Below are 20793 nucleotides of genomic sequence, written 5' to 3' on the forward strand. Positions count from 1 at the left end.
GCCAGGCTGGTCTCGAACTCCTGACGTTAGGTGATTCTACCCGCCTCGACCTCCTAAAGTGCTGGGATTATAGGCGTGAGTCATCTTGCATTTTGGAAGTTAAATATTTTGCTCCTTTTCATCTTATCTCAGTATTTGCTATAGTTTTCCATATTAGTGTAAATAACCTCATCTATACCTAGAATCTTATAGGCCCAGAGAAGACAAAGAATTATTAAGTTATTATGATTGTTTTATTTGTGATTGGTGACCTTGTTTTTTTAGATTACGATACTTTGGGGCCTAGTGCTTATTTGGTCAGTCAGATTGCAAATAACTTTTTCATCTCATTTAATCACCCTGTCAGAGAACTTGGCCTCTGTGGTAGAAATAAAGAAAAGCGGGCTGGGCGTGGTGGCTCAAGCCTGTAATCCCAGCACTTTGGGAGGCCGAGACGGGCGGATCACAAGGTCAGGAGATCGAGACCATCCTCGCTAACACGGTGAAACCCCATCTCTACTAAAAAAATACCAAAAAAACTAGCCGGCCATGGTGGCGGGCGCCTGTAGTCCCAGCTACTCGGGAGGCTGAGGCAGGAGAATGGCGTAAACCCGGGAGACGGAGCTTGCGGTGAGCTGAGATCTGGCCACCGCACTCCAGCCTGGGTGACTGAGATTCCATCTCAAAAAAAAAAAAAAAAAGAAAGAAAAGCTCTATTTTTATGAAAAGGGTAATACAATGTACATGTATTCTCTTACTATGTTTTAGTTTGCTGGGCTGCCAAAACAAAATACCACATACTGAGGGGCTTAAATGACAGAAATTTAGTTTCTTGCAGCTTTGGGAGCTAGAAGTCTGAGATAAAGGTGTTGGCAGGTTTGGTTTCTTCTGAGGCCTCTTCCCTTGGCTTGCAGATGACCGCCCTCACATTGCCTTTTCAGAGGCCATTCCTCTATGCGTGCATGACCATATTGTCTCTCTGTGTCCTACCTCCTCTTTTTTTTCAGTTGATAATTTATTTTATTTTTACTTTTTGAGACAGAATCTCCCTCTGTTGCCCAGGCTGGAGTGCAGTGGTGCGATCTCGGCTCACTCGATCCTTTACCTCCCAGGTTTAAGCAATTCTCCTGCCTCAGCCTTCTGAGAGGCTGGGACTACAGGCACACGCCACCACACCCAGCTAATTTTTGTATTTTTATTAGAGATGGGGTTTCACCATATTGGCCAAGCTGGTCTCAAACTCCTGACTTCGTGATCCGCCTGCCTCGGCCTCCCAAAGTGCTGGGATTACAGGCATGCGTCACCACACCTGACCCCTTTAAAAAGTTTTTAATTTTAATTTTAATTTTTTTCCATAAATTATTGGGATACAGGTGGTATTTGGTTACATGAATAAGTTCTTTTGTGGTGTTTTGTGAGATTTTGGTTCACCCATCAGCCGAGCAGTATACAGTGTACCATATTTGTTTATCCCTCGCCCCCCTCACAGTCTTCCCTGCAAGCCCCCAAAGTCCATTGTATCATTCTTATGCCTCTGCATCCTCATAGCTTAGCTCCCATATACCAGTGAGAATATATGATGTTTGGTTTTCCATTCCTGAGTTACTTCATTTAAAATAATAGTCTCCAATCCCATCCAGGTCACTGCAAATGCTCCTAATTCATTCCTCTTTATAGTATTCCATTGTATATATATATATATATACCGCAGTTTTTTTTTTTTTTTTTTTTTTTTTTGAGACGGAGTCTCGCTCTGTGGCCCAGGCTGCAGTGCAGTGGCCGGATCTCAGATCACTGCAAGCTCCGCCTCCCGGGTTCACGCCATTCTCCTGCCTCAGCCTCCCGAGTAGCTGGGACTACAGGCGCCGGCCACCTCTCCTGGCTAGTTTTTTGTATTTTTTAGTAGAGATGGGGTTTCACCGTGGTAGCCAGGATGGTCTCGATCTCCTGACCTCGTGATCTGCCCGTCTCAGCCTCCCAAAGTGCTGGGATTACAGGCTTGAGCCACCACGCCCGGCTATACTGCAGTTTCTTTATCCACTCGTTGATTGATGGACATTTGGGTTGGTTCCATGACTTTGCAGTTGTGAATTGTGCTGCTATAAACATGCAAGTGTCTTTTTCGAATAATGACTTATTTTCCTCTGGGTAGATACCCAGTAGTGGGATTGCTGGATCAAATGGTAGTTCTACTTTTACTTCTTTAAGGAATCTCCACACTGTTTCCATAGTGGTTGTACCAGTTTACATTCCCACCAGCAATGTAGAGGTGTTCCCTGATCACAGCATCCACGCCAGTATCTGTTGTTTTTTGACTTTTTGATTATGGCCATTCTTGCAGGAGTAAGGTGGTATCGCATTGTGCTTTCGATTTGCTTTTCCCTGATCACTAGTGATGTTGAGCATTTTTTCATATATTTGTTGGCCATTTGTCTACCTTCTTTTGAGAATTGTCCATTCATGTCCTTAGTCCACTTTTTGATGGGATTGTTTGTTTTTTTCTTACTGATTTGTTTGAGTTTGTTGTAGGTTCTGAATATTGGGCCTTTGTCAGATGTTTAGAATGTGAAGATTTTCTTCCACTCTCTGGGTTGTCTGTTTACTCTGCTGACTGTTGCTTTTGCAACAGGTCTCAGCTCTTTGTCTTTGTTTGTTTGTTTGTTTTGTTTTGTTTTGCAGTTGCTTTTGGGTTCTTGGTCATGAAATCCTTGCCTAAGACAGTGTCTGGAAGGGTTTTTCTAATGTTATCTTCTAGAATTTTTATAGTTTTAGGTCTTAGATTTAAGTCCTCAATCCATCCTAAGTTGATTTTGTATAAGGTGAGATGAGGATCCAGTTTCATTCTCTGCATATGGCTAGCCAATTATCCCAGCACCATTTGTTGAAAAGGGTGTCCTTTCCCCTACTTTATGTTTTGTTTACTTTGTCAAAGATCAATTGACTGTAAGTGTTTGGATTTATTTCTGGGTTCTCTATTCTGTTCCAATGGTCTATGTGCTTATTTGTATACCAGTACCACACAGTTTTAGTGACTGTGGCTTTATAGTATAGTTTGAAATCAGGTAGTGTGATGCCTCCAGATTTGTTCTTTTTGCTTAGTCTTGCTTTGGCTATGCAGGCTCTTTTTTGGTTCCATATAAATTTTAGAATTGTTTTTTCTAATTCTGTGAAGAATGATGGTGGTATTTTGATGGGGATTGAATTGAATTTGTAGATTGCTTTTGGCAGTATGGGCATTTTCACCATATTGATTCTACCCATCCATGAACATGGGATGTGTTTCCAGTTTTTTGTGTCATCTGTGATTTCTTTCAGCTGTGTTTTGTAGTTTTCCTCATAGAGGTCTTTTGACTCCTTGGTTAGGTATATTCCTAAGTATTTTATTTTTATTTTTTTGCAGTTATTGTAAAAAGGGTTGAGTTCTTGATTTGATTCGCCACTTGGTCGCTGTTGGTGTATAGAAGAACTACTGATTTGTGTACATTAATCTTGTATTTGGAAACTTTGCTGAATTCTTGTATCAGTTCTAGGAGCTTGCTGGAGGAGTCTTTAGGGTTTTCAAGGTAAATGATCATATCATCAGCAAACACTGACAATTTGACTTCCTCTTTACTGATTTGGATGCCCTTTATTTCTTTCTCTTGTGGTCGCTCTGGCTAGGACTTATGTTGAAGAGGAGTGGTAAAAGTGGGCATCCTTATCTTGTTCCTGTTCTCAGAGGGACTGCTTTCAGCTTTTCCCCATTCAGTATTATGTTGGCTGTGGGTTTGTCATAGATGGCTTTTATTACATTAAGGAATGTCCCTTGTATGCCAATTTTGCTGAGAGTTTTAATCATAAAGGGACGCTGAATTTTGTCGAATGCTTTTTCTGCATCTATTGAGATGATCATGTGATTTTTGTTTTTAATTCTGTCTATGTGGTATATCACATTTATTGACTTACATATGTTAAGGCATCCCTGCATTCCTGGTATGAAACCCACTTGATCATGGTGGATTATCTTTTTGATAAGTTGTTGGATTCGGTTAACTGGTATTTTGTTAAGGATTTTAACATCTGTGTTCATCAAGGATATCAGTCTGTAGTTTTCTTTTTTGGTTATGTCTGTCCCTGGTTTTGGTATTAGAGTGATGCTGGCTTCATAGAATGAATTAGGGACGATTTCTTCTTTCTTTATCTTGTGGAATCGTGTCAAAAGGATTGGTACCAATTCTTCTTTGAATGTCTGGTAGAATTCTGCTGTGAATGCATCTGGTCCTGGACTTTTTTTTTTATTGGTAATTTAAAAATTACCATTTCAATCTCGCTGCTTGTTATTGGTCTGTTCAGGGTATCTAATTCTCATGCTTTACTGACTGGGCTAGCTGGGTGCCTCAGGGTATCTAATTTTTCCTGATTTAAGCTAGGAGAGTGATATTTTTCTAGGAATTTATCAGTCTCTTCTAGGTTTTCTACTTCGTGTGCATAAATGTAGTAGCCTTGAATGATCTTTTCTATTTCAGTGGTGTCAGTTGCAATATCTCCTGTTTCCTAGTGAGGTTATTTGGATTTTCTTTTTTTCTTGGTTAATCTTGCTAATGGTCTATCAATTTTATTTATCTTTTCAAAGAACCAGCTTTTTGTTTAATTTGTCTTTTGTATTTTGTAGTTGTTGTTTCAATTTCACTTAGTTCTGCTCTGATCTTGGTTATTTTCTTTCTTCTGCTGTGTTTGGGTTTGGTTTATTCTTGTTTCTCTGGTTCCTTGAGGTGTGACCTTAGAATGTCAGTTTGTACTCTTTCAGTCTTTTTGATGTAGGCGTTTAAGGCTATGAACTTTCCTCTTAGCATCACCTTTGCTGTATCCCAGAGATTTTGATAGGTTGTGTCATTATTGTTACTCAGTTTGAATAATTTTTTAATTTTCATCTTGATTTCATTTTTGTCCCAGTGCTCATTTAGGAGCAGGTTATTTAATTTTCATGTATTTGCATGGTTTTGAAGGTCCCTTTTGGAGTTGATTTCCAGTTTTATTCCACTGTGGTCTGAGAGAGCGTTTGATATAATTCCAGTTTTCTTAAATATATTGAGGTTCGTTTTATGGCCTATCATATGGTCTGTCTTGGAGAAAGTTCCATGTGCTGTTGCATAAAATGTTTATTCTGCAGTTGTTGCACGAAATGTTCTGTATATATCTGTTAAGTCCATTTGTTCCAAGGTATAGTTTAAATCTATTGTTTCTTTGTTGACTTTCTGTCTTGATGACCTGTCTAGTGCTATCAGTGGAGTACTGAAGTCCCCTACTATTATTGTGTTGCTGTCTATCTCATTTCTTTGGCATTAGTAATTGTTTTATAAATTTGGGAGCTCCAGTGTTAGGTACATATATGTTTAGGATTGTGATATTTTCCTGTTGGACAAGGCCTTTTACCATTATATAATATCCTTCTTTGTCTCTTTTAACTGCTGTTGCTTTAAGGTTTGTTTTGTCTGATATAAGAATACCCACCCCTGCTAGTTTTTGGTATCCATTTGCATGAAATGCCTTTTTCCACCCCTTTAAGTTAAGTATGAGTCCTTATGTGTTAGATGAGTCTCCTGAAGGTAGCAGATAGTTCCTTGGTGAGTTCTTATCTATTTTGGGGTTCTGCGTCTTTTAAGTGGAGCATTTAGGCCGTTTACATTCATTGTTCGTATTGAAATGTGAGGTACCCTTGCATTCATTGTACTCTTTGTTGCCTGAGTACTTTGGTTTTTTTTGTTTTGCTTTTCACTTGTATTTTGTTTTATAGGTCCTATGTGATTTATGCTTTAAAGAGGTTCTACTTGGATGTGTTTCCAGGACTTGTTTCAAGATTTAGAGCTGTTTTTAGTAGTTCTTGTGGTGGTGGGTTGGTAATGGCAAATTCTCTCAGTATTTGTCTGAAAAAGGCTGTAATTTCCTTCATATATGATACCTACATATATGATGCCTAGTTTCACTGGATACAAAATTCTTGGCTGATAATTGTTTTGTTTGAGGAGGCTGAAGATAGGGCCCCAGTCCCTTCCGCATTGTAGGGTTTCTGCTGATAAATCTGCTGTTGATCTGATAGGGTTTTCTTTATAGGTTACCTGGTGCTTTTGTCTCACAGCTCTTAAGATTCTTTCCTCCATCTTAACTTTGGATAATCTGGTGGCAATGTGCCTAGGTGATGATCCTTTTGTGATGAATTTCCCAGAGCTTGACCTTCTTGTAGTTGGATGTCTAGTCTCTAGCAAGACTGGGGAAATTTTCCTTGATTATTCCCCCAAATATGTTTTCCAAGCTTCTTCCTCAGGAACACCGATTATTCTTCAGTTTGGTCGTTTAACATAATCCCAGACTTCTTGGAGGCTTTGTTCATATTTTCTTATTCTTTTTCTGTTTGTCTTTGTTGGATTGGGTTAATTCTAAGATCTTGTTTTTGAGCTCGGAATTTCTTTCTTCTACTTGTTCAATTCTATTGCTGAGACTTTCCAGAGCATTTCACATTTCTAAAAGTGTGTCTGAGGTTTCCTGATGTTTTGACTGTTTTTTATGCTATCTATTTCCTTGAATATTTCTCCCTTCACTTCTTATATTTTTCTTTTGGATTTGCTTGCATTGGGCTTTGCCTTTCTCTGGTGCCTTCCTGATTAGTTTAATAACTAACTTCCTGAATTCTTTTTCAGGTAAATCAGGGATTTCTTCTTGGTCTGGATCCATTGCTGGTGAACTAGTGTGATTTTTTGGGGGTGTTAATGAGCCTTGTTTAGTCACATTAACAGGGTTGTTTTTCTGGTTCCTTCTCATTTAGGTAGGCTCAGTCAGAGGGAAGGTCTAGGGCTGAAGGCTGTTGTTCAGATTCTTTTGTCCCGCTGGGTGTTCCCTTGATGTAGTACTCTCTCCCCTTTTTCCTATGGATGTGGCTTCCTTCCTATGAGCAGAACTGCTGTGATTGTTGTCTCTCCTGGGTTCTAGCTACCCAGTGAGTCTACCTGGCCCTGGGCTGGTACTGGGGGTTGTCTGCACAGAGTCTTGTGATGTGAACTGTCTATGGGTCTCTTAGCTGTGAATACCAGCACCTGTTCTGGTGGAGGTGGCGGGGCAGGGGAGTACAATGGAGTCTGTGAGGGTTCTTAGCTTTGGTGGTTAATGCTCTGTTTTTGTGCCGGTTGGCCTCCTGCTGGGAGGTGGCGCTTTCCAGAGAACATCAACTGTAGTAGTATGGAGAGGAACTGGCGGTGGGTGGGGCCCTAGACCTCCCAAGAGTATATGCCCTTTGCCTTCAGCTACCAGGGTAGGTAGGGAAGGACCATTAAGTAGGGGCAGGGCTAGGCATGTCTGACTGAGGTCAGACTCTCCTTGGTTGGGTCTTGCTGTAGCTGCTGCTGTGGGGGATGGGGGTGAGATTCCCAATACCCCCTCTTCTTATAAAGAAACCAGTCACATTGCTTTAGGGCCCACCCTAATGACCCTATTTTAACTAAATTACCTTTAAAAGTCCTATCTCTAAATATAGTCACCTTTTGAGGTATCAGGGTTAGGGCTTCAGCATAAGAATTTGGGGGAAGTAGGAGGCACACTTCAGTCCATAATTCTATATATATATCATTTATGACAAATTGTAAATGACAAAGTGAATGTTGAAGTAAATGTTTATGAATTATCAATGGTTGTTATAAACTTTTATAACATTCTAAAGAACTCCAGCTGTAAATTATATGGGAGAGAATGTAGGGGATTGTAGATGGATTAGCACTAATTTGTTTTTGCCCTGAGAAACTGAAACTCTATGAACTATTGCACAATTGAGTCTATTTGTATATAACAAAGAGTATTTTTCATAGGTATTAATAAAATATCAATGTCAAGTCAAATATTTAAAAGAGTTAAGTGAAGAGGGATTAGAATTAAAGGTGTTAGAATTCGGATCAGTGGGTAAAAGATACAAAAACTTTGCTCACTGACATTCATAACTGCCTGTAGATGGAACAGTAGACCTGAAGATTGGCTAGTTCTTTGTGACTGAAGTTCTGAATTTTTTGTGCTGTTATAGAGTAAATTTATGTAATGTTGAGTGTGGTTCTGGAAGGTGATGATTTTTCAACTTGAAGATTCTCTATACTGTGTGGGTTTTTTGGCTTTAAAAGGTTAAGAACTTCCCTTTATATAATGAAAACACAACAAGTAAATATTATTTGTTAGTACTTTAAGATGTAGATTTATCATTTAAAAAGGCTTTATGTTAAATATTCTGAGGACCATACTGTTACTTCTTTTCCTTCTCCCTCTAGTGGGCAGAAAATATTCTTAAAATATAGCATGGAATAATTTATTGCTATTGGTTGTATCATAATATACAGTCTCAGTCTCAGCTTTTTTGAAAACTAAAAATGTTAACTTTTCAGAATCATTAAAGCAAACGGTTTACTTCTTTCTAGGCATAATAGCGGATCCTTGAATGTTGAAGATGTCCTTACCAGCTTTGACAATACAGGAAATGTTTGTAAGTTATACATTTACTCTATAGAAATATATTTAGTGTTTTACAAAGTGAATTTATAGTTGATGTTTTCTTCTCACTAATATTTATTATACTCACTAAATGTATGCATATATATATAATAGAAAGTTTTACTGTCTTCAGCTGCAAAATAAGCCTTTTATAAGGTACACCGACAAAAATGGGATACTGCAGTTTTTACACTTTGCAGGTGTGTGTGTGTGTGAGAGAGAGAGAGAGAGAGAGAAAATGTAGGTCAGAAAGGACACTGGACACTGAAGTACTGTCCCTTTTATTTTTGTTTAGATTTTGACCTCAGTTAATTCAATAGTGGGGCTGTTTCTTCTTTCTTTGCTTTGTTTTGGGTGATTTCTTTGCCATTTCTTGCTTCTTTACTTTCACTGTAGGATAAACCTAGAACGTATTTTTCTTGATGCTACTATATATTAATACCAGAGTGCTTTTGTTTGATGCAGTATTACAATATTATAGAATATATTGCCTTTTCATCGAAGGTTCTGATTAAGTGGTGATAGATTTGTCCACTGAGAAAATCACTTAAATATTTCTTATAATTCTTGTAATTAATTTCATGTGATGAAAGAAATCAGCCAAGAATACTTTTATGTCACTGAGTTAAACAGCATCCATCATAGGAGCTATGGACTTTTTATGTTTTTTGTATAGGACTTTTCTCTTAAGATAGTGAATTGTCAATGAAATATGACCATTTTAAATGTGAAAATAGTACTTATACTCTTTTTCTCAAAAGAAAATTTCAGAAAAGTTAACTATTGTCTGAATTTAGGTAGTGTCTTTGGCTTAACAATGCAGCTTTATCAAATGAATAGATTTGCGTAGAATTATGTTCAGTAATACTCAAAAGTACTTTTGTTCTTATGTCCACATTATGATAAGCTTTTGATTTTATAGAAAAATACTTGTGATTCACTAAGGAATCTATAAATGTCCTTAAATTATCCTAAATACCTAAAATAATATAGCTTTCTTTTTCATAGATAGTGACAGATGTGCCTTTTAGTTTCTTTCTTTCTTTCTTTTTTTAATTTTCCAAACACCAACTTGAACCAGAATGCCTTTTAGTTTCTCTGTGTTGGCACTTAGTGAATTCTTTCCCACTTAGGCATATCTCATATTTTTATTAGGTCTGGGCAAGGACTGGGCAAAGCATACCAGTGATGGTTGAGGATACGTACTCTTTTAGTTCTGGGGTAATGTTAAATATCATTAAGTCAGGCTTACACATACGTAATTTCAGAAAATGATTCTAGAATGTTAAATGTGGAATTTTTGATTCAGTAATGTAAAAGTCAAGTATTGTTCCCGGTTGACTCAGTATGAAATAGGGCCCCTAGCTGGTAGCATTATGTAAGATAAAAATAATTTCCTAAAGGCATCGATTATTATTTTAGGCATGAATAACTGTCTTATCCTTCTCTAACATTTTTTCCCGTCAACTTGTTCCATACCCCGTGTTGTTGTTGCATGAACAAACGGAAAGGTTGCATATTGAGGGTGTTTTTTTATTGTTGTCTGTTGTTTGGTAGAAAAGTTTAAGACTTTGGAATGATACCCACCTGCATTTAACTTTTGGCTTTGAAATTCATCTTCAGCAATTTGTGTCATCTCTATGAACCTCAACTGTTTTCATCTCTTAGGACTGGCTATATTATAAAGAAAGTACATAACATACTGCATGGCTCAGAGTTGATATTCAATAAATGGAAGCTATTAATTATTAGTGGCGATGAGTACCTATATAACCTCTTCTGTTTTTTTTCTAATAAAGAAGATAATATTATTAGGGTTATTCTGTTTTATACTATTTTAATTGAACTAACAAGGCAGAAAAATTAGATAAAATTAGCAAAATAGCTGTTTATTAAAATGCCTCATTATAAATATTGTCTTAAAACCTGAATATATTGTTAAATGATAGAACTGGTAACAAAATAAGACCTATTAAAATATGTTGTTTTGTGTACTTTTATGTTTACTTTTATTTTAACAGAAAATCTATATAAATGTTTCATTTAATTATAAATTTGTAAAGTCCTGTTCCAATAAAGTAAATATTGATTATGACTTTTACATAATCTTGGACGTAAAGTAACCATGGACTGAAAAGTGATTTTCACTTGATGCCTCAAAATTTGATTTTATTATGCCAATAGTGATATTGAGTTTGTGACTAGAAAACCCAGCAGAGGGCGCCACAATCATAATTCTTTGTCATAGCCCAATATAATTAGGATAAATATCTTAAATAATAACCCTAAGCTTTTACCATGTCGACATATGAAGATGTGTCTAAATATTTCTATTTGATTTATTTATAATCTAATGTATTCAGTAATTCAAGAATACAAAAAAATAGATTTTTCCTGGCTGATTTTTTAGTTTAATTTTTTAAAATAACAGTTTAATTTTTCTACTTCTAGCTTTAAATAAAGAAGTACTTTTGATAGAGAGCCAAAGTTCCATACAAGAGTATCAGTTTGGAAATCATCACCATGGTAGTACATTAAAGGACAATTAGAATGAGGAAAAAAGTTTCTAATAGATGAGAGAACCAATAGATGGAATTATCTATTTATTTTAGGAATTTGTTTCTAGGTTAATAATGCTTCTTAGTAATAGAAAAAACAGCTTAATTAAAACATTTTCTAGTCACAAAAGCCTGATATGTGTAGATAAAGTAAAAACGGTATGGTCATGGTTTAGTAGAACCATTAATTTCAATTTTAAATTCATTTTGAAAATCAGGGAATGGTTGTATTCATTGTAAATTTTCAAAGATGAAAATATCAGTCTTACCTTCTGAATTGGTTTATGCTCTAAGTGAAAAGACGTGGAAAAATCTCTTGAATTTTGGAAAATAAATGAAACCTCTAGATAGCTTATTTCCTATTAGAAAAGATAATTTTTTGTACTTACTTTTTTTGTTTAGAAGTTTTGTGATTGTAAATGTATGAATTGCAAAGTGTTTTCTATTTTTGAGGTAACTTTTCATTGCTTGAATTTCTTCAAATGTTGTGGGAAGAAATTAAGAGGAATCTTGTACAGAATGAATCACTTCTGCGTATTGATTTATTGCTGTGTGATATATGACCCCAACCTTCTTTTTATGTATTTATATTTACTATGGTGGAAAACAAACCATTTTGAAAGTGCTTATCTTTAACTAGGAATAGGTATGTATGTTTCATTCTTTGGTTTCTACTATTTGAGAACCTGCTTTCTTTTGAGATATCAAAGCTTCTTGGTCAGGAAGTTGTATCTACTATTGATTCATTGTGCCTGGAAAGACATGCTGGCAAGCTACCTAGGGAAAAGTAGAGGATGACATCTTTCACCTCAGATGAGGTACTGGCTGCTTTTGTGTTTTCTTTGATATGTCGCTGGGATACCTTGGATAACAAGGGAGTGCTCTATAAGCATTTGTAGCAGATTTCTTGCTTCTGCTTTTTCTTTGAGGACGGGCTCCTTTCAAGCTAGTCCTCTGACCTCTAGTCAAAGAAGCCACGCCATGCTGTCTCTTCAAAATCATTTTCCTTTTCTCCAAAGTCATTTCTTTCCACTACTGAAAGGAATTTTTACAAATGTAATTCTCCACAGTGCTTACTTGATCCAAATTTGGATATCACAGTATCTAATATAACTATTTGTTGTTTATAACATCTCATCTTGTGCTTGGGTCTGTAATAGATTCATTTGAACATTTTTAGCACATCATCCTTCATTTAGTAGTATGAACAGAAGTGTTGGTACTTCATATAATTTATTATAAACTATGTACAATATAATGTATATAATCCTATAAAGGATAGGAGGTCAGTAGTTATATCATTTCAATAATTATCATTGTGAAACAGGATTCCTGGCAAATGTTGCAGCTTAAGTCTGGGGGATGTATTGGTAAAATTTCTCTACTATTCTTTGAAAAATTTTTTTTTTCCTGGTTGAGCTCCATGGCAGGACCCTGTGGTAGTTGGTGTCGCTTTATCTCCTGGAGGCATTTGTAGACCCTCTGCCATATATACTCCACATGTGACAATGGTGATTTTTTTTTTTTTCCTCAGTGAATTCTAAGACTGACCGGATTTTTTTTTTTTTGAAATGGAATTTTGCTCTTGTCCCCCAGGCTGGAGTGCAATGGTGCATTCGCGGCTTACTGCAACCTCTGCCTCCCAGGTTCAAGTGATTCTCCTGCCTCAGCCTCCCAAGTAGCTGGGATTACAGGTGCCTGCCACCATGTCCAGCTAATTTTTGTGTTTTTCGTAGAGACGGAGTTTCACCACGTTGGCCAGGCTGGTCTCCAACTCCTGACCTCAGGTGATTTACCCGCCACAGCCTCCCAAACTGCTGGGATTACAGGCATGAGCCACTGTGCCTGGCCTGACCAGGATTTTTAATGCACACAGCTATAGACTTTGCTTCCTAGTCGTCTGATAGCAGGATCTGTTTGTCTGTTTGTGATGTATCTAAAACTGATCTCTTTTTGGGTAGTATCAGTTATCATTGAAAGAGAGACTCATTAAAATAAAAGCCAGGTGTGGTGGTATGTTCCTGTAGTCGCAGCTACTCAGAAGGCTAAGGCTGGATGATTGCTTGAGCCCAAGAATTTGAGGCAAGCCTGGGCAATATAGCAAGACTTTTTCTGTAAAAAAAGAAAATCAAATATTTATTTTCTGGTTTTCTAGAGGAAAAAAATGATATGTTTTCACTTTTTACTTGTATTTAGGAAACCAAAGTTAATAGTTTATTTGGAAATATGGTCTATATTTCTGTTTCATTGTTGTTACGTTATAAAGTTAGGGTTTGGAATGTTGGTGAAATTATCAAAGCTTCAAGAGTGTCAGCTTGAATTTTCGAATATTATTCTTATTCAAATAAAGATGTCTGTATATGTAGTGCATATGTATGTATATATGTATATGTAGATATATAATGCATATATGTAGTATATGTATATACATATGCATATATACATATATGTAGTATATGTGTATACATGTACATATGCAGATATATAATGCACCTATGTAGTATATGTGTATACATATGCATTATATATCTATACATATATGCATTGTATATCTATATTTATATACAGATATATACATGTACACAGTAAAGTAGTTTGATTAAAAAATGAAAAAGTTGGGTTTTTATGGGTCATTGCTCTGTTTTTAATTTAGAGTGGTTATGGAAGGTACATGGGGTATGAAGTTCAGGTTTTAGCTCTGCTGGTTATTAGCTATGTAATTGTAGACAAGTCTTTGTACAAGTTTTAACTCCTTATGTAAAATTGAATAGGAAACAATAACTACTTTATAGTGAGGTGAACATAATATTAGATAATGTGAAAGTACAAAGTAAACTGTAAATAATATTTGTATTTTTTATGGTTAGTAATAATATCATCTGTCTCATTCTTGAGTTTTTTCAGTACCTTTGTTATCGGAAAATAATACAAGATAGAAGATGTTTTTGATGTGTGCCATTCTGCTTTAATATCGTACATTATTTTGTTATGTGAAAACAGTGTAAAGCTACATAATTAAAATAGTGTGGCATTATTGCAGAAATACACATACAAATCAATGGTTTAGAATAAAGGTTCACAAAGACCTAAATATATGTGACTTAACGTATGATGAAGATACAATTTCAGTAAGAGAGGAAAGGATGGATTCTTCAATAAATAGTATTGGGACTATTGCCTAGGAATTTAGGAAACTAATAAAGCTGACTCCCTCCTATATACTATATGCCAAAATAAATTTAATATGGGTTAAGTATTTAATTAAAAATCATAACACTCTTAGATATTTCAGATGAATAATTTTAATATATTGAAATCAAGAAGGTCCTTCTAGGTGTGAGTCAAACACCATGAATGTAAAGATTAATAGATTGACTAAATTAAGATTTAAAGCCCCTTTATTCAAAACACAGCATCAAAAAAGTTAAAATACAAATTACACACTGGCAATTATTATTTATGACATATATTCACATGAAGATGTATTTTCTTTATTTTGTAAAGAGCTGTCACAAATCTATAACAAACAGTCAGTCTGAAAACCTGTAAGATAGAGAAAAACATAGCCAAAAAATTAAGAAGAGGTATTTCACAAAAGAAATAGCAATGTTCTATAAGTACATCAAGTGGTTATTTTACTAGGAATTGAGGGAGTGAATTTTAAAAGTGAGATAATTTTTGCTTATCAGGTTGGTGAAGATGAAAGAAGTTAAGCAGTAACCAGTACATTGTAGGGAACTGGGTATTCTCATACACTATTGGTGGGGGGGAGGTAAAATAATTCTGCTTTTCCAGAGGCAGTCTGATTGTATCTTTCATAATTTTAAATATCCATATCTTTCAACAAATAATTCCCCTTCTAAAAAAAGAAAAAAAAAATTAAACCAGGAGGGGCGCAGTGGCTCACACCTGTAATCCCAGAACTTTGGGAAGCCAAGGTGGGTGGACCACTTGAGGCCAGGAGTTCGAAACCAGCCTGGCCAACATAGTGAAACCCCGTCTCTACGAAAAATGCAAAAATTAGCCAGGCTTTGTACTCAGTTTGGAAGTTAAAGAGTAGTTTTTCAAATGAAAATAGCATTATTTTTTTCCAGTTATAAAAGGAATACATGCCAGTCGCTCCCAGGTTCAAGCGATTCTGTCTGCCTCAGCCTTCCCAGTAGCTGGGATTATAGGCACCTGCCACCACGCCCGGCTAATTTTTGTAATTTTTAGTAGAGATGGGGTTTCGCCATGGTTTTTTGTTTGTTTGTTTTTTGACACATTGTCTCGCCTTGTTGCCCAGGCTGGAGTGCAGTGGCATGATCTCAGCTTACTGCAACCTCTGCCTCCTGGGTTCAAGCAATTGCCTCCCGGGTTCAAGCAATTCTCCTGCCTCGGCCTCCTGAGTAGCTGGAATTGCAAATTACAATGTGTCAAAAAACAAACAAAGAAAAAACCATGGCGAAACCCTGTCTCTACTAAAAATTACAAAAATTAGCCGGGCGTGGTGGCAGGTGCCTGTAATCCCAGCTACTGGGAAGGCTGAGGCAGAGAGAATCGCTTGAACCTGGGAGGGATTGGCATATATTCCTTTTATAACTGGAAAAAAATAATGCTATTTTCATTTGAAAAACTGCTCTTTAATTTCCAAACTGAGTATTTTTTTTTTTTTGACTGAAAGCTATGATAAAATCTCAAATTGCTTAGGACAGCATTGTGAAAAAAAGGAGCAATTCGTTTTACTAGTGAAAAAGTATACAATATTGACTGGGCACAGTGGCTCATGCCTGCAATCCCAGCACTTTGGGAGGCCAAGGTGGGCGGAACACAAGGTCAGGAGATCGAGACCCTCCTGGCCGACATGGTGAAACCCTATTCCTACTAAAAATAACAAAAATTAGCTGGGCATGGTGGCATGTACCTGTAGTCCCAGCTACTCGGGTGGCTGAGGCAGGAGAATCACTTGAACCCAGAAGGCGGAGGTTGCAGTGAGCTGAGATTGCACCACTGCTCTTCGGCCTGGGTGACAGAGCGAGACTCCATCTCAAAAAAAAAAAAAAAGAAAAAGTATACAATATTTTGTTTTAAAATAATACTTTTCTTGAAGGCGCTCACAGCATGTTAGATGTTAATGTTATTAGTCCCCCATTACACGTATGAGATAAGAAATCAGGGATCAAATCACTTTAGCCCTTTTTTAGGTTGGGAAAGTACAAAGAGGTTAAAGTCAGTCAGTGGCAGAATATTGAGCTTTGGGCCTAGAACATGTATAAGTTGTGTTAGAAAGTAAATACATAAGGTCATCAATGCATTATGTGGTTAGAACACATGGGTAATGGTCAGCAGCCCTGGGATTATAGTGGACCTGAAAGCCAGTGGAGTGCTGATGTTATGCAGCACGGCACTGGATTCTTAGTCCCTCTTTAGCATCATAATGTACATGTAGTCTTTGATTCTTAGTCTGTGTTAGAATTTCTGGAGGTCGGCTTTGGTTGCTAGATGGTAGTTTCCCTAGCCATGTGCCTCCAACTTCTTAGTTCCACACTTGTCAGGACAGTTTTTTGTTTTGGCTCAAAATTGGGTAAGCATGCCCCTAATTCATAAACAGAGCCCTACACATTTGTTATCAATTATCAGAGAAGGAACAAGAAGTCTCTTTTAATGTATTTTAAAATTTCTATTTGAAATAAGAAACCGCAGAATTGGAATGGTTCTTTGACAGTAGAACTTGGTGCTATCGTGGGAAATGACTGAAATAAACCCTATAATCCTTTGTAGATTCATATGCCTTCATCAGTGCAATAATAGAGAGAGGCAGTCCATGTCTTTGTCATAAACCTGCTAGTTTCTCCCTCCTTTAAATATCTAAAGGGATGTTCCTAATATAGGCACTTCCAAGTTTTAGCACAAAATATGCCAACAAAGTCTTTTATTTTCCCCTAAGCAAAATACTGAGTAGTTTTCCTTTGTCTGTCTTTTAAATAGCTACCATTACTTTTGCATCCTTTGCAGTATTTGTCAGGAACTTTGTAAGTACTGTCCCGTTTAATAATCTTAACGACTTTCCAAGGGGTGAGGAAACTGATATCCAGAACAAGGTAATTTGCTGAAAGATTTAGTAGGTGGTGGCACAGGAATTTAACTATTCTACTTTATTTCTTAAAGGCTACATTTCTCCAAAATGGAGAGAAATGAAATTTAAAAGTTTGTGATAGGAATTGAAACTGAAAGTGGTAACTTGAAGGGCTAGAAAATAACTTTGGTAAATGGAATTCCGTGCAGCAGATTGTGTCTCAGAGGAGACTGATTAAAGGTCAAGGAAAAATGGGCTCTCCAGGGTTTCTGCAAGGTAGTTGACAATCTAATGGAGTAGGGATTTGGGGAGGGTGGAGAGGGGAGAAAGAATGCATTTTTCTTTTAATAGTCTTAAACCAAATGCGGACTTTGTTTTACTTCAGTTTCTTTCTTTTTTCTTTTCTTTTTTTCTTTTTCTTTGAGAAGTGCTGATTTTTGTAATGGTAATGCAATGGTAATAACAAATTATGTTTTAACATAACCCCTTCTCTAAGGTACGTCTCAAACTTATGGCTATATATTTTAAAAGTGCTTACATAAACGTAAATCACACAAAGAGCTCAACTAAAAGGATATTCTTGATTTTAACCAAGTTGTTTGGATTGTGGGTAGCCTTTCCACGGAGAATTGTTATATTTGGACATTTATAGGAACTGCGTATATTGCACTACTCTTGTCAATGCTTGATAAGAACAAAATATTTGATGATTGAATGAATTTAGTGTTTGTGTGTATATACTCCATGTTAAAAACATATTCTCTTCTCTGAACTTTTACTCTCCACTCAGCCCTGAGTCTGAATATTTTCTTTTTCTTTTTCTTTTTTTTTTTTTTTGAGACGGAATCTTGCTCTGCCGCCCAGGCTGGAGTGCAGTGGCCGGCTCTCAGCTCACTGCAAACTCCGCCTCCCGGGTTCCCGCCATTCTCCTGTCTCAGCCTCCCGAGTAGCTGGGACTACAGGCGCCCGCCTCATTGCCCGGCTAGTTTTTTGTATTTTTTAGTAGAGACGGGGTTTCACCGTATTAGCCAGGATGGTTTCGATCTCCTGACCTCATGATCCGCCCGTCTCGGCCTCCCAAAGTGCTGGGATTACAGGCTTGAGCCACCGCGCCCGGCCTGAATATTTTCATTATATTCTGGGAGGTGGGAACAGTTTGCAGGAAGGAATAAGGAGAACTTTCCAATCATTCTGTGTGTATGAGATTGAAAAGGTGCATGTTTTATGTAATTATAGATGTGCCACATGCTCACAAAATGCTTGTCCTAGTATGCTGGATCAGGTGTAGTCTTTGCTGTGGATGGTAAATTCATAGTTTGTCTTAAGCCTTTGCCCTTCCAGGGTGTTGAAGATCAGACTTCTGTATCACTTAATTTCTGATTGACTTTCTACAAAAAAGTATTGTTTTTAATTGTGTGATAGTCAAACACAGACAAATAATATTTTGGTTAATCCTGGACTTTGTTTTTATTTTAATATTTGGCAACTTAATCAGAATTTAGTGGGGATTGACTGGACTGCCATTAGATGCAAGTAAGAAATGATACGTGTGGGATGAAAACCGCAAGTTCTTCTCTGCTTGTGCCTATCCTCTGAATTTCTTTTTTTTTCTTTTTTCTTTTTTTTTTTTTGAGACGGAGTCTTACTCTGTCACCCAAGCTGGAGTGCAGTGGCCAGATCTCAACTCGCTGCAAGCTCCGCCTCCCAGGTTCACGCCATTCTCTTGCCTCAGCCTCCCGAGTAGCTGGGACTACAGGCGCCCGCCACCTCACCTGGCTAGTTTTTTGTATTTTTTAGTAGAGACAGGGTTTCACCGTGTTAGCCAGGATGGTCTCGATCTCCTGACCTTGTGATCCGCCCGCCTCGGCCTCCCAAAGTGCTGGGATTACAGGCTTGAGCCACCGTGCCCGGCCTCTGAATTTCTTTAACAGAGAAATTAGTATAACAAGAAATTTGTTGGGGGAGGGGGCATTGATTCTTATTGCCCTCTTTGATCTTTATTTTATTTCCCACAGATTTGTTGCCATTTCCTTTTTCCCTCTCTCATCTACTGCCATCTCACATTGCTGCTGGTTCTCCTCCTCTTAAATACAAAATAATCAAGAAAAAAAATACTAAGAAAACAATTCTAACTCTTGTATCCATCATAAGAAAATTCTTGTCTTCCATTTTATCCCCTTTCCTTCTGATTTTGTCATGATAGAACTGAGGAAGAAGTCTGTCAAGGTAGGATTTTTCTTGCAGGAGGTGAGCCTGGGGTATGCAGACTGGAGGAAGAAGAGACAGAAACAGACCAAGTTCTTTTAGTTAGGGTGACTATACAGCCTTGTTTGCCTGACATGGTCGCAGTTGTTCTTATCATAATTATTAACAATGCCTACTTTCACTACCAAAAGTGCTCTGATTTGGATGATAAATTATATGTGTATGTTTAGAAGACAAGGAAAGAGAAAGATTCGAAGCTTAATTATTTATATTCATTTATACCCCTTTTCCCAGCATAATACCTTTCACAAAGCCTGACCCGAGTGGTATTCAGTAAGTATGCATTGATTCATTTGAATCCCAAGTCATACCCAAACAAATCTGTTCATTCTACACAAGTGTATTTATATTTGATATATTAATATATTCTATATAACGGAGAGGTAAATCTAAGTTTCAATTTTAGATGACATATACCACAAGCCCTATAAGCTAATAGAAACTGAGTTTAAAACACATACATATTTTATTTAGGTAATACAATAATTTTTAAAAAATCACAACCAGGATTTAAAAGTCAGAAATATTCACATAAAATGTCGATTTTCAGTTTCTTTTAGAGAAAAAAAAATGATCTAGTGGCCTGAGTCTAAGCTTACATGATAATTATTATCTGGAATGAGCAGGGTCTTTATTTTGCCTTGGCACTCACCACTCTACCCAAGCACATTCAAATTTGCAGCCTCTGATGCATATTGTATATTTGGAAGCTTTTAAGATGTTAAACTTTGGGCCGGGCGCGGTGGCTCAAGCCTGTAATCCCAGCACTTTGGGAGGCCGAGACGGGCGGATCACAAGATCAGGAGATCGAGACCATCCTGGCTAACCCAGTGAAACCCCGTCTCTACTAAAAAATACAAAAAAAAAAAAAACTAGCCGGGCAAGGTGGCGGGCGCCTGTAGTCCCAGCTACTGGGGAGGCTGAGGCAGGAGAATGGCGTAAACCCGGGAGGCGGAGCTTGCAGTGAGCCAAGATCCGGTCACTGCACTCCAGCCTGGGCGACAGAGCGAGACTCCGTCTCAAAAGAAAAAAAAAAAAAAAAAAAGATGTTAAACTTTGTATATTTAGTTATCTACTTAAGATGAGCCAGTTCTCATTAGTCATTTTATTTATTAAAGCTATTTAAATGAGGCTGGGCGCGGTGGCTCAAGCCTGTAATCCCAGCACTTTGGGAGGCCAAGACGGGCGGATCACGAGGTCAGGAGATCAAGACTATCCTGGCTAACACGGTGAAACCCCATCTCTACTTAAAAAAAATACGAAAAACTAGCCGGGCGAGGTGGCGGGCGCCTGTAGTCCCAGGTACTCAGGAGGCTGAGGCGGGAGAATGGCATGAACCCGGGAGGCGGAGCTTGCAGTGATCTGAGATCCGGCCACTGCACTCCAGCCTGGGCGACAGAGCGAGACTCCACCTCACACACACACACACACAAAAAA

At 37.5% G+C, this 20793-nt stretch overlaps 1 protein-coding gene across 2 annotated transcripts in view; it reads left to right on the plus strand.

Moving 5' to 3' along the window:
* The window catches only part of CAMKMT (calmodulin-lysine N-methyltransferase), a 422283-nt gene that overhangs the window by 21572 nt on the left and 379918 nt on the right, over positions 1-20793 (plus strand). For both annotated transcript variants that reach the window (XM_017862708.1, XM_017862709.1), the window contains exon 3: positions 8406-8470. In XM_017862708.1, coding sequence (XP_017718197.1) covers positions 8406-8470 — 65 coding nt within the window. The remainder of the gene's footprint in view (positions 1-8405; positions 8471-20793) is intronic.

Source organism: Rhinopithecus bieti, unplaced genomic scaffold (genome assembly GCF_001698545.2).
Source record: "Rhinopithecus bieti isolate Rb0 unplaced genomic scaffold, ASM169854v2 scaffold_61117, whole genome shotgun sequence".
Taxonomy (NCBI): Eukaryota; Metazoa; Chordata; class Mammalia; order Primates; family Cercopithecidae; genus Rhinopithecus; species Rhinopithecus bieti.